Source organism: Hermetia illucens, chromosome 3, assembly GCF_905115235.1.
Source record: "Hermetia illucens chromosome 3, iHerIll2.2.curated.20191125, whole genome shotgun sequence".
Taxonomy (NCBI): Eukaryota; Metazoa; Arthropoda; class Insecta; order Diptera; family Stratiomyidae; genus Hermetia; species Hermetia illucens.
Window position 1 is genome coordinate 45,169,244 of NC_051851.1, and position 14,426 is coordinate 45,183,669.

A 14,426-nucleotide genomic window follows, 5' to 3' on the forward strand; every position below is an offset into this window, starting at 1 on the left:
AGTCATTAGATTTTTAAATATGCCAATTTTCACATTATACTGTTTTAGCATGTTAGATTGACAGTCCTAAGCTTGGTAAAATATGAAGGGAAACCAATTGATCAGGTTGACATAGAAAGTTAACAGTAAATTAAATTCTAACTGGTTTACTTTTATATGAAAAAGGAATTACTCTCTCACATGGGGTGCTCTAAAATATTAAATATACATATTGCCCATTGCGAATAATACATGGATTTATATATGATGTAAGCATATGCTTGAGTAAGCCATAATAAACAACGGCAACATCATCATCAACGGCGCAACAACCGGTATCTGGTCTAGGCCTGCCTTAATAAGGAAACTCCAAACATCCCGGTTTTGCGCCGAAGTCCACCAATTCGATATCCCTAATAACTGTCTGGCGTTCTGGCCTACGCCATCCTTCCATCTAGAACAGTCTGCCTCGTCTTCTTTTTCTGCCATAGATATTGACCTTATAGACTTTTCGGACTGGATCATCCTTTTCCCCACCGCAACCTATTGAGCCGAATTTTATCTACAACCGGTGTCGTATCATAGATTTCGTCGTTATTTAGGCTACGGAATCGTCCACCATCATAGGAACCAAAAAGTCTTCGAAGGATTCTTCTGTCAAACGCGGCCAAGAGTTTCCAACTTTTCTTGCTAAGAACCCAAGTCTCCGAGGAATACATAAGTACTGGCAAGATCATTTTCTTGTATAGTAAGAGCTTTGACCCTATGGTGGTACGTTTCGAGCGGAAAAGTTTTTGTAAGCTAGAATAGGCTCTGTTGGTTGCCAACAACCGTACGCGGATTTCATCGTCGTAGCTATTATCGGTTGTGATTCCCGACACTAGATAGGAACAAGTCGGAATACCGGAAGCTCGCGCTTCGGGTATAAAGGTTTTGTGTTCATCTTATGTAAGAAATTTCAACGCACATTTTTCTATCCGTATATAGCTAAAAATCCAACATAATCCTTCATATTTTTCCAAACTACGAGACATACGTACATATTACAACCATAGATATTACGCTCATCCTAAACAAACAAACTGCCTATTTCCAAATACTGTGTACATATATGTGCACGTATATCAATTGATCGTACCCATCTTTCCGATTTACTTCTTATATCTATCTGAATTAGGCACTACCCGCAAAGTTCATTAGCACGCATATACTATATACCTACATACACACATGTCTGGTTGGAGTAATTGATATTCATATACAAATGACTAAAAACTAAAACAAAATAATCCTTTCCGCTCCCATCCATAAGAACTCATTGTTAATAATAGTTGGATTTTCTTCAAACTTGACCAAACTGTGCATTATGTTCTTCATTACACGCATACCAAATTTTGTACTCCGGGAATGAACATAAGGGGGGTTCCGGGTATATTTCCAAAAATGTGGAAATATACTATTATTAACTTTATTTGCGCAAATATCGCAACCGGATATATTTTGAGGCCTAGATTAGAGATGCACCACTGTGATTTTTTTCAGATTTTTCGGTTGGCTAGGTTCTGAAAACGAGACCTGTTACACTTTTTGGGGGTCATATCTTGAGCCCTCACTCCCCTATGTTTCACCCAATATCAAATATTGAACCAGTTTCGAAAAGTACTAATTAAGACCTTTCATTTGATACCCCACATGGCTACATTCTGTGAAAAAAAAATTTGCACCCTCCATTCACATGTATGGGGAGCCCCCCCCTTAAACTCAATACAAGATGGCGCCACATACTGCATGTAAAGGGAACACCAGATTACATACTCTCACCAATTTTCGTGACAATCGGTCTAGCCGTTTCCGAATAAATCGGGTGTGACAGACAGATAGACAGACAGACGGACGGACAGACAGACACCGTCTCGATTCTAATAAGGTTTTGTTTCACACAAAACCTTAAAAATTATCAATGGTCTCGAAGTTGTAGTCTCCTATCTTCATTCTTCTCGTTTGACCAGTGCGATTTGATGTATTATAGGTTGGTTAGTTTTTGGCGCTGACGTTGCCACCATACACTTCGTCTTGCCTTCATTGATGTGCAGCCCAAGTTCTCGCGCCGCCTGCTTAATCTGGATGAAGGCAGTTTGTACGTGTCGGGTTGTTCTTCCCGTGATGTCTTTATCGTCAGCATAGGCCATTAGTTGGGTGGACTTAAAGAGGATCATGCTAATCGTATTTTCCTCAACATCACGGATCGCATTTTCCAAGGAAAGGTTAAAGAGGATGCATGATAGGGCATCCCCTTGTGTTAGACTGTTGTTGATGTTGAATGGTCTCGATATTGATCCTTTTGCTTTTCTCTGGCCTCGAACATTGGTCAGGGTCAGTCTAGTGAGTCTTATCAATTTCATCGGGATACCGAATTCGCTCATGATCGTGTACAGTTTTACCTTGGCTATGCCATCATAGGCGACCTTAAAGGCGATGAAAAGATGATCCATATTCCAACAGTTTTTCCATCATTTGCCGCACAGAAAGAATCTGATCTGTTTGTCTGGAGTGAGGCCTTTTACTATATCTGGTCTGGAGTGAGGCCTTTACTATATATCTTCCTTTTCATGTATGGGACAGATAATGCCCCATTGCCAGTCGTCAGGCTTTGATTCGCTGTCCCACACATTGAGTATAAGTTGATGGACGGCTTAGTATAATTGGTCGCCTCCATATTTAACCAATTCGGCTGTAATTACATCGGCTCCTGGCGACGTATGATTTCTAAGCCGATGACTTCCATGTTTAGTGGTGGCAGCATGTGTTGTCTTCAGTTGGCGGGACCTCCAAATCGCCGATATTTTGGTTGTTGAGCAGTTCATCAAAATATTCAACCCATCGCTCCAAATCAAATTTCCCGAGGTATATAAGGCTTCATCCAGCTGACTTGTTTGTAAAAGTTCCGCACCTGATGTGGTTGCTCTCTGTACTTTTCGACTTCACAGACTTGTTGGTTCTCCCAGGCATTGTTTTTCCGTCTGTGAAGTCGCTTCTCGCTCCCGCGTTCCTTGAGAATGCAGCATTACCAGGTGTGCGACATTCTTCCGTTCCGTTACTAGCTTACATTCACCGTCGAACCAGCCGTTTCAACCTTTTTTGCGGCTGGGGCCAAGTACGTTTGTGACCGTATCAATAATAACTTTCTTCCGGTGATTGTGAAGATCATTTGTTGATGCTTCATCTCCAGGATCTATGTTGATTGCTATTATTACCGCATCCATTTCCCAAGTGATTGCTTATTCTTTACTTGGCATTGACTAAAGGCTCACGCTTACAATATACATAATTAATGCCCGTTCTGTCTACACAATTCAGAGCAAAGCAATGCGGGGTAATGCCGTTTGTTTTTTTCGTAATGAAAGGTGATGTTTACATTGTATAATATCACTTTTTTCAACAAGTGATGTGATATCATATTGCCTACTAAGATAAGACATCTCTACTGTGAATCCCTTCACATACAGAGGGTGGTATCATTTTCCACTGGGTTAAGGGAGGGAAAACGGGCATAGGAAATTTCTCACACAAGATGAACACAAAACCTTTATACCCAACGCGTCTAGCTCCCCGCATTCTGATTGTTTTGGCTTATTTTACTTTATATACAATTTAATTTTTGGACAAAAACCTTCTACCAGGCATTCTCAAAATTTTTAATTTCTAATTTTTTTCAAATCAAATTCAACTTGAATAATTCTCGGATATTTTGCAGTATTTCTGGCAAAGTAGTATTGGAGATATTCCTCAGCAAGATGCATTGAATCAACAGGTAAGTTTGTCATTTATATTTAAACATCAAATATTTAATTTAGGGAATTTTGTTTTTAGCATACATTCCCGAATTTAGAAGAGCATGATCAAGCCAAATTAGACTTTAAAATTGAATTAAAGACAACAAATGGTGGGAAAAGCTCTTGGTACTATTCCGAGAAAATGAAGAAAGTTTACATTCGGATGGACCAAACTATTTACTTACAAGTTCAATATTTGTTCATTGCAAAAACTGAAACTGAACCAGCAAGTCTCCGAGTAATGATGGTTTTCCAAGATGATATCGGTATGCCAGTTAAGCGCTGTAATAATCATAAGGCCAGTGGAATGGACGCAGGTATTGTGTATTTTAAATGTTTCTGTTTTTAATAACACCATCTTTCCGCAATTCACAATTCATATGATCTGCTTAATTTTCTCCATGAAATAGCTACTGAATCACATAATTTTGGAGAAGCTTACATTGAATCCGTGGTTCGTTGTGTTAATCCACATGCTAAATATGTTGGAAGTGCCGCAGGCAAGAATGTTAACGAGCGACTGGCTGTGCTTATTCCTCTCAGTCCAGTGGCACCGGATGATAAAAATATTACTAAGCAATCTATTGCATTGAAATTTTTATGCCAAAATTCTTGCATCGGTAGACGGCCAACTGCTGTTATTTTCTTTCTTGAAAATAAGGAGTAAGTATGCATTATTCAATGTTATAGATTTTATTTATTTTTAATACTGTATTTCAATCTGTGCAGCGGGGTCGTGCTTGGTAAACGCTTTTTAAGTGTGAAAATCTGTAGCTGCCCAAAGCGAGATAAGGAAAAGGAGGAATCAAAATGCAATGAATTAAAAAGGAGCTCAGACGAAGGTATGTAAAAACTATTCAATTAAGTGACACTAAGAAGTAAACATTTAACACAAGTATAACCCGAACATTCTAAGATATTAAACTCTATCATATCTCAGTTGGAGGGATTAATGATCAAAGGGCTGAGATATAGCAGTGGAAGGTCCTAGTTCAAATCTCATTGGTGGGAGAAGCTCTGAATGACTATCTAAGTCAAATCCGGACAATAAGCACGGGGAACGCAATGCCGATCAGGTCCCCTACGGTATACTGTGGTCTTGTGGCATACAGTTACTTTCTTGAATAAAGTGCTCTAACACACTTTAAGATTTAAGTCTTAAATTATCGCGCTGATTATTATTATTATTTCAGTTGGAATAATATGTTCCTCAATTGAATATTAATAGGAACAGATTCAATAAAATTTGGAAGTTGATTTTTAAGTATATAAGAAGAGGACAGACCCAGTAGTCTGAAATCGATTTATGAAATAACAAAATATTCTTACATAAAAAGCATTCACAAAATCTTCCATATTCACGTTTTTTGCTCTAATCACTAACTGGTCTGAGGTCTCCAAAAAAGGTGCGCTGAAGATATCACGTCTGAACTCTCCACGGAGCACCCGTAATTAAAACTTCATTTAACGGAAAAGTGTTGTTATCACGCCCTGTCAGTTAGAAAGGACGATTATGCTAACTTCTTCTACTGCAGAGATATTAGTTATAATTACCGATAATAGAAAGATATTGGTAGTTTCTATCTACATCAAATGAAACTTCTCAAGGGTCACGGGCCATCTCTTGCACCTCATTTCAATTCGGTGGCAATTTCAATTCGAAGCACATCTGGGGCGATAGAGCAGTTGATGTTAATTGAATTCAGAGCTAGTATCTATTAAATTAGATTTAAATGATCTTACCCGATACACCCACAAAGCCTACTAATCAACCCATCCTTGACTATTTCCCACGACACTTCATTCAAGTCGCGCTGATGCGTAAATTAATTTCATAACGCACTGGCTGATAGAGTTGATCCGAGATATTCAGATCATTCAGTTCTATGTAGCTCAGTGCCAGTGACAGTGATGCTGCCTGTTTCATTGGGATCAGTCGTCAAAATTTCTGTTTTATTTAGATTCAGTCTGAGACCGTGTTGCATGAGGCGATCAATTCATTTTTGAACAAGTTGCTCGAGATCAGTTTTGCTGAGACGCTAGGAAAAGATCTGCATTCAGTCTATGCGTTACCACCGAGTGTGCTGTATCGTGTCGTCAGCATTACAAATCAAATTGAACGAATTCTGTGGGTAAATTTTTCCTCTTAGGACTTCCAGCAAAGGTAAGGGTGCAGAGCGAAAGTAAGTTTTCAAATAGTGATTGTAAAATGGATTCGTCCATACAAATGACGATAAACAACCAAACTAGAAAAAGTGACAGGGGTGTGCCGCTCGGTAACAGTGAACGCTAAAAGGACAGCACACAGAATGAGTTCGCCCTCAGCGGAGAGCGCATCCAAGGTAATGATCAGCAAAAGGGTTGCGGTATCTCCCACTTGAAGTACCTAACTTCGAATATAAATCGGAGTCAGTGGTCGTAACGGACAATGATTCTGAGTCGTCACGGGACTCCGGTAAAATTCTATATGAACCCACAACGATCCAGAAGTTGCTAGCTCTAATGAAGGAGCAAAATTCGCGCCTCATGAGGAAACTTGATAAGGCACTTTTACGAAGCACGTCTCAGCAGGATCTAATCCGGGGGCTTTGAGCGACCATCGTCTTCCTTGAAGCGACGATTAAGCAAACTTTTAAAGCACCCAAACGATGCCAACAACTAAGCAACCTCAGCCAGAATAGATGAAGCAAGCACCCTGCGTTTTTAAATTATGCCTCTTCTTTTTAGAGGACCTGTATCCTTTATCCATATTGCTATGTGGGGTTTTGATCCTTTTTCTGTTAAAAAAAAGTGTAGAATTAAAAATATGTATCACATAGTGCTAAAAATTGTGTGATTAGTCGAAGCAAAAACTTGTTACCTGGAAGCATGCTCCTTAATTTTTCGAGTGTTATAAGTCGAGGTATACCAGTGTAGGATATAAGGACTGTTCGAAACTTCAACGGTAGTCGCAAAACCAGGACTGGCTACCCAATCCACCATAACTCTAAGCACCACAGCCAGCTCATGTGACGTTAAAGACGGACGAAACAATATTGAAAAAGGTAACCAATGCTATGCTATGCCCAGTGTCATTTGAGCTGCAAACCATGAACATCGAGCAATGTCGCTGCTTTTCATGTTACCGCCGAAAAGACTTACTCCCAATTAAGTTTAACTACAAGGTGGGGAAAAAGTAATCACTCTATTAGAAAACGCTATAACTTTTGCAAATGGTGCCGATGGTCAACCCGGTTTTGACATTTGTGAAGTAAACAAATGCAAAATACAAATCGAGAAGCCATGAATCGGTTTACTCCGGAAGAATGCGGAATAATTGTTTCCATTTTTTGCACAACAATTCATCGGTTGTGTTGGCGCAGCGTTAATTTTATCGCAGATTTTCTGGGCGTCCGACACCAACTAGACAAACACTGCGGCGCTCGGCCACTCGCCTTGAAGAGACTGGGACAACACGAGATGTTCTCAGGGCTGGCCGGCCCCGAAGCAGCCGTTTTGCTGAGAATATCGCTGCTATTACCCAAGGTGTTGAAGAGGAGCCCGGAACATTGACCAAGCGACGTGCCATGCATTAGATGGCGGTCCCTAAGCAGAATTTTGGAAGATTTGAAGATGTTCCTGTGGTGCAGCGGGGTTATCATTTATTTCGAATGTTGTTAATTCGATTGGCAGTTGTCACCATCGGTGTTCTCCGTGGCGGAGTAGGCCGATGATTTTTGAAATTCCCTTACAAAGTGCAGACAGTGTATCAGCTGTTAGCTGTTGACCGCCAAACGCCAAACCTGCGCTCAAGCCATCCTGAATCTCAACGGAGACGAGCACGATTTTTCTTCGAAAATTATCACGAACGATGGGGCTCATTTCCATCTTAGCGGTTAATCATCATTTCTGGGGCACCAAAAGTCCGAGAGTCACCCACTCAAAGTTACTGCGTCGTCTGCTATTTATTATTTATTTATGAATTGGGACTGGAGAACATGTGGTTCCAATAGGACGGTGCAATGGCACACACTGCTCGAGCCACGACCGATATTCCGAAGGAAGCATTTCCGGGTCTCTCGTTTTAGTGATTTGCACTGGCCCCCGCGGGTTTACATCAACAACCCTCAGACTCTAGATCCTTTTTTTTTAAGGTTTTGTGTAAAACAAAAACGTTATTAAAATCGGTTTACTGTCTGTCTGTCTGTCCATCACAACCATTTTTCTAGGAGACGGTTTTAGCGATTCACAGAAAATTTTGTGGAGAGGTGGGAATTGTGAACGCTCACGCATACAGTGAGTTACATAATTCTATGTCGAATTTAAGGGGGGTGTCAATTTTATTTTATTTTTTTTTTCACCAAATGTAGTCTTGTGAGGTGGGTATCAAATGAAAGGTCTTGATTAGCACTTTCCGAAGCCGTTTCTTTAACGGACCCATTCTCAGAAATTACCCAACCGAAAAATCAGAGAAATCAGGAAGCTATATGGTGTCTAGGCTCCCAAATATCATCCATGCCGATGTCTGTTCAAATAAAATTAAAAATAGTATTTTACTATAATTTTTAGTAATTGACTGCAAAACCTCCCTTAAAATCATTATAGCAAGAGCATGATCCTACCAATTTTGGTGGAAATCGCACTATTATTAACGAAGTTATAATAGGTCAAAGTTATTGCTTCTTTGCAAACTCAAGACTTTGAATGTCAATATCATCTGAATGTGGATATTCTCACTTAATATTAGGTTGTTCAATAAGTTTTGCGGTGCGATAAGAAAACCCCAATTTGATGGTTTGAAATACACTTTATTGTTCGGTTAGTCCAACGAAATTCTAATTTATGAATTCCATCCCTGTGAAAATCTGGAAGGGCTGAAAAATACACTTTCACAGCTGCTATGATCTCATCATTTGACGAAAAAAGCTTTCCTTGCATGATTTTTTTAGGACTGGGAACATATGGGGAATACGGTGGATGTTTTAACAATCCGAACTTGATTTCATAGATTTTAACCATTGTCAAAATTCAGGATCATGGTGATAGACACAAGTCTCATCCATATGAATGACCCACAAATCCACTTTATCCCTTCGAAAACGCTCTAAATGTTACTGGGAATGTCGCATTCGAATGTGTTTTTCTTCCATTGTTAGCGAATGCGGCATTCATTGTGCCCACAGTTTTCTGAAACCTTATACTTCAGTCAAAATATTGCTTGTACTGCCCAATAAGACGCCTAGGGCTTCTATTAAATTTCTTTCAGTCACTCAGCGATTTTCAACACGATATCCTGCATTTTTTCTACCATTTCTGGTATTGCTGTCTTCAAGGCTTGTACGACCACATCTAAATTTAGCAATAATCTTTATAGTATACTAATTGAATGCAAAGAGTCCTTATACACTTTCAACATTCGGTCATGAATTTCCTTTGTTTTTAAACCTTCCATAAATAAAAATTCAATCATTGCACGATACTTGATTTTTTCCATGGCAAAAAATACTGTGACGGCTCGATACTAATTGGCTTGTAAACAAACACTTTCATATAAAGCAGCACACAGAGGATACTTGTAAAAGAGCATCCCCCACGAGTATGGTTCTTTCAAGAATGATGTCGAACGTAGGACCGCGGCATACTGGCAGCCTGCTCATAGCCAGGGTGGTGAGCTCTATTATGCTGTATGCAGTCCCAGTTTGGGGAAATGCACTGCAGGTTTTAGGCAATACACATAAACTGAGTACGGTTTACAGAAGAACATCCTTAAGGGTGTATCCTGCCTTCAGGACCGTCTCAGACGATGCAGTGTTCGCCATCTCGGGAATGATGCCGATTGACATCCTGGCAACCGAAATTATGAACATTTATAACACCGTGGCCATCTCTCCCTTATCTCAGGTGAAAAAAACCGAAAGGGAGAGATCCGTAAGCAGATGGCAACAGCGATGGGACCAGTCAGAAAAAGGTCGTTGAACTTACAGGTTGATCCCTTCCATCGGGGGTTCGTGGAAAAAAAAAGAAAAAGCAATGTTCTCTCTTATCAAACCGCAAATGCATATATTACGTGCTAGGTACTAAAGGGACAATGCACACTCAAATGTCTTTATGAAAGAAATATACAAAACCTTTCATACCTGAAGCGTTCAGCTTCCGGTTTCGCGACTTGTTTCATCATATAAATATAAACATTTCTATGATTTTTCTTACTTACAGCAAATCTGCCGCCCGGAAAGAGACTGTCGAAGAAAATTAAAGAGGAGCCAGAGGACATTTCACATGATTCGCCTACATCAGAAGTGGAGCAGGCTAATGACGAAGAAATTCGAATGGAGATAGCGGTTCCAGATAAAGAATTTATGGATGATGTTTACAACTACTGTTTTGCAATGATTACACAACGTATGGCGTTGGACCCAAATAGTAACAAATACAATAGGTATTTTAAGGACTTAAAAAGCAAAGTGCTAGGTACGCATGGAGATGGTTTTCTACGATTATCACTTCTATATTTCCATTATTATTTCAGCCAAAAGAGGAGGGCAATGAACCTGTCCAGTGTGGAAGAACTAAACAGCTTGTTGCTACATAAAATCAAATTGTCTTGAAATTATCCTTTTCGTAACGAATTTTTCGTTTTTATTATCCAAGCAATTTTCCCAAAATGTTCAAAATAATATAGATTCTCTTTATATGTCAAGTTTACTGTGAAGTTAAACGGCTAGTGGCAACCTGGTTATTATATGGGTTTCATTCTTTCCTTTTATCCGCTAACAAACGTCTCCTTTTGTCATTCAATTAGCTACTGAATGATTATTCCCAACGATTCCCAATGGTTCTTTTCTTTTTTCAAAAAAAAAACCAAGTGTTGATTCACACGTAAACCTGACACTTACACATACTTATAGTTAAGTAATATGTTTATATTTAAGAGTAAAAACATTGCCCGGTGCTTTCGTTATCAGTGAAATTACGTCAATATGTATGTTGGATAAATTTTATTTCGTCTCAAATATGTTTTTTCCAAGACAACTTCCGAACCCACGTGATAGTACACAAGAGTGTAAAAAAAATGATAATATAATCTAATTTTTAAATTTCAATTGTATATTTCTTCTGTTTTCTCAGAATAGGAAAAAAATTGAAACGGTAGCTACTTAAATGAAATGAAAAAGTCCATTTGTGAGCTGATGATAAGAGTGTCAGTGAGCGTTCTCGATTCTCTATCTAAAAAATAGAACGTTTGAACGTAAATTGATTCGCCGTTTTAGTGCTATCATTCCAAAAAGTGTGTTGATTGCAAGTCCTTCGGCAAAAATTCTTGGACATTTCACCATTGAATGGAACTCTGTTCTTTCAGTTTTATCGCAATGGACGATGCTTTGCAATAATCGGCATTAACACATCAGCGTATTTGGACTTTAAAAAAAAGAGAAAAAATAAAATCACACTGGGAAAACCTTCTTAGTGGTGGCAAATTTTGATCAGTAGCGTAGGTAGAACACGAAAGTTTTTTATCGCTCAAGTACAAATTTTTCACGAGAAAAGCGAATCGTTTATTCTGTACGGTTGCAATTATCTGTGCAATTACCTGCTACTACTCATATCAAAATTAGTATCCCATATGGATAATATTAAGTATTAAATGAAACTTATGAGAAGAAATATAAAGCAACACGGGAGTACCTTTTTTAAATAAATAGGATTAAAATCGAGTACAATGGCATTGAAAGATTACTTCAATATTTTCGATTATAAATAAAAGCGTGGAGTATGGTATACTTGCAGCAACGTAAAAGTGAATTTCTATCCCTTCTAGGAACACTGAGCGTGTAAATCTTGAACCAATCATTTTCTGTAAAGAATTGCAGTGGCAAATGGAAGATTTCCAACCGAACTCATTTAATTAATTTGTGCCATTTGATATATGCAATCAGTGTTCATTGAAACTCCTTTATGCTGTATACATCTTCATTAGTTTTTCAATTGTACATGACAAAGAAAATGCTTTTTTCCCTTTTATTTTGTAAGCGAAAATGTATGTTTTATTTTACGTTAGATATGAATATCGATTTTGAGATACATTCAAATGTCCTTTAATTCCTTAGATTTTAGTATGTTTAGTCACTTAATTTTTGTTTTTAAACATTTCTATTTGTACTATATAAAAAAAGGAATATATCTTTTTTAATTGTATGTGGTGTTTGATGTAGCAATAATGGAAGTTCTACATTATATAGTTGGAATCGGTTCGCTTCACAGAACATATGAAGTTGTAGCTCTGCAAGGTAAGAGAAAAAATTGCAATTATATCTAAAGTTCATAAATATAAACATTAAAGAAGAAAAAGAGAAAGTGTGTGATGACATCATCAATGGCGCAACAACCGGTATCCGGTCTAGGCGTGCATTAATAAGCGACTCCAGACACCATAGTTCTGCGCTGTGGTCCACCAATTCGATATCCCTAAAAGCTGCTGGCCTACGCCATCACTCCATCTCAAGCAGGGTTTGCCTCGTCTCCTTTTTCTACCATAGATATTGCCCTTATAGACTTTGTGGTATCGCTGATAGATTTCGTCATTATGTAGGCTACGGAATCGATCATCCTCACGTAGGGGTCGAAAGTTCTTTGGAGGATTCTACTCTTGAATGTGGCCACGAGTTCGCAATTTTCCTTACTAAGAACGCAGATCTCCGAGAAATACATAAGGCTTTGACCCTATAGTGAGAAGTTTCGAGCTGAACAGTTGTTGCAAACTGGAATAGGCTCTGTTGGTTGCCAACAAGGTACGCGGATTTTCGACCCCAAATAGGAGAAATTTTCAACGGTCTCATACTTGTAGTCTCCTATCTTTATTGTTTTCGTTTGACCAGTGCCATTCGATGTTGTTTGCTCTTTGGTTTTTGGCGCTGACGTTCCACAATATACTTCGTCTTGCCTTCATTAATGTGCTCGATCTGGATGAAGGTAGACTGCACATCTCGGACTGTTCTTTCCATGATGTCAATATCGTCACGGCAAGCCAGTTGGGTGGACTTGAAGAGGATAGTGCTTCTCGCATTTACGTCTACATCGCGAATCACTTTCTTCAGGGCCAGGTTGAAGAGGACGTACGTCTTAGACCGTTGTTGATGGTGAATGGTGATTCTGCTGCTTTCATCTGGCCTCGCACATTGGTCAGGGTTAGTCTAGTCAGTCTTACAGTACAGTGTACAGTTTTACCCTGGCTATTTTGTCATTGCTTTAAAGTCCATGAAAAGATGGTGCAACTGATGTCCATATTCCTAGTTTTTCCATCGCTTGCCGCAGAGAGAAAATCTGATCTGGAGTGAAGCCTCTTTGATATGGGCCAATGATGTTCTGAGCTCCGGCCTAGGAAGATAGCGAAGAATATGTTATAGATGGTACTCAGCAACGTGATACCTCTATAATTGCTGCACTGTGTAATATCTCCCTTTTTTCGTATGTGACAGATAATGCCTCTTTGCCAGTCGTCAGGCATTGATTCGCTGTCCCACACGTTGAGCATCAGTTGATGAACCACTTGGTGTAACTGGTCGCCACCATATTTAACCAATTCGGCTGTAATTCCATCGGCTCCTGGCGACTTATGATTTTTTAGCCGATGAACTGCACGGACTGTTTCTCCTATACTTGGTGGTGGCAGTATTTGTCCATCGTCTTCAATTGGCGGGACCTCCAACTCGCCGATGTTCTGGTTATTCAGTAGCTCATCAAAGTACTCAACCCATCGCTCCAATATGCCCATTCTGTCAGAAATCAGATTTCCCTCTTTGTCTCGGCAGGATGACCACCGAGGGCTTCATCCTGCTGTTGGTAAAATTTTCGCGCCTGGTGCAGTTGCTCCCTGTACCTTCCGGGTTCATAGACCTGTTGGTTCTCCCAGGCATCCTTTTTCCGTCTGTGAAGTCGCTTCGTGCCCGCGTTCTTTGAGAATGCAGCATTACTTGGTATGCAGCATTCTTCGGTTCCGTTGCTAGCTTACATTCATCGTCCAACCAGCCATCCCGACTCTTTGCGGCTGGGGCTAAGTATGTTTGTGGCCGTATTTATGACAACATTCTTCAGGTGATTGTTAAGATCATTTGTTTATACTTCATTTCCAGGATCTCTGTTGACTGCGGTTACTGCGGCATCCATTTCCTTCTTATAGGTATTACGGAGGGCTGTGTTGTGGATGGCTTCAGTGTTACCTCACACATGGTTGTCAGAGGGGATTCTGGGTGATGTTGCTATTCGAGCTCGGAGTACCACGCCAACGAGATAGTGATCCGAGTCTATATTGGCCTCCCTATATGTTCTTACATTCAACAAGGCTGAGAGGCGTTCGATCAACACGTGGTTAATTTTGTTGAAAGTGGTCTCGTCTCGTCGTCGTCGTTTGTTAGTGGACCGCTTTCCGCACAAACCAGGTACTTCCAACAACCATTTCATGTGACACTGCTAATTGAATAATTCGCAGTCCGTTATTATTTGCATTTTGATGTAAGCTATGGAAGCCAACGTATCGCCTAAATACAGGCTCCGCTCCTACTTGGCCGTTAAAATCCCCAAATATGACATCTGGGGCAGACTTCGAGGGTGCGTTCTACTGCCTCTTAGAAGGTATCC

At 39.7% G+C, this 14,426-nt stretch overlaps 1 protein-coding gene across 10 annotated transcripts in view; it reads left to right on the forward strand.

Moving 5' to 3' along the window:
- LOC119651250 (tumor protein 63) overlaps positions 1 to 10,894 on the forward strand; it is a 53,060-nt gene extending 42,166 nt beyond the window's left edge. For all 10 annotated transcript variants that reach the window (XM_038054741.1, XM_038054742.1, XM_038054737.1 and 7 more), the window contains 6 exons: positions 3,734 to 3,790; positions 3,850 to 4,129; positions 4,223 to 4,475; positions 4,542 to 4,654; positions 10,008 to 10,262; positions 10,321 to 10,894. In XM_038054741.1, coding sequence (XP_037910669.1) covers positions 3,734 to 3,790; positions 3,850 to 4,129; positions 4,223 to 4,475; positions 4,542 to 4,654; positions 10,008 to 10,262; positions 10,321 to 10,340 — 978 coding nt within the window. In that variant the 3' untranslated portion in view covers positions 10,341 to 10,894. The remainder of the gene's footprint in view (positions 1 to 3,733; positions 3,791 to 3,849; positions 4,130 to 4,222; positions 4,476 to 4,541; positions 4,655 to 10,007; positions 10,263 to 10,320) is intronic.
- The last annotated feature ends 3,532 nt before the right edge of the window (positions 10,895 to 14,426 follow it).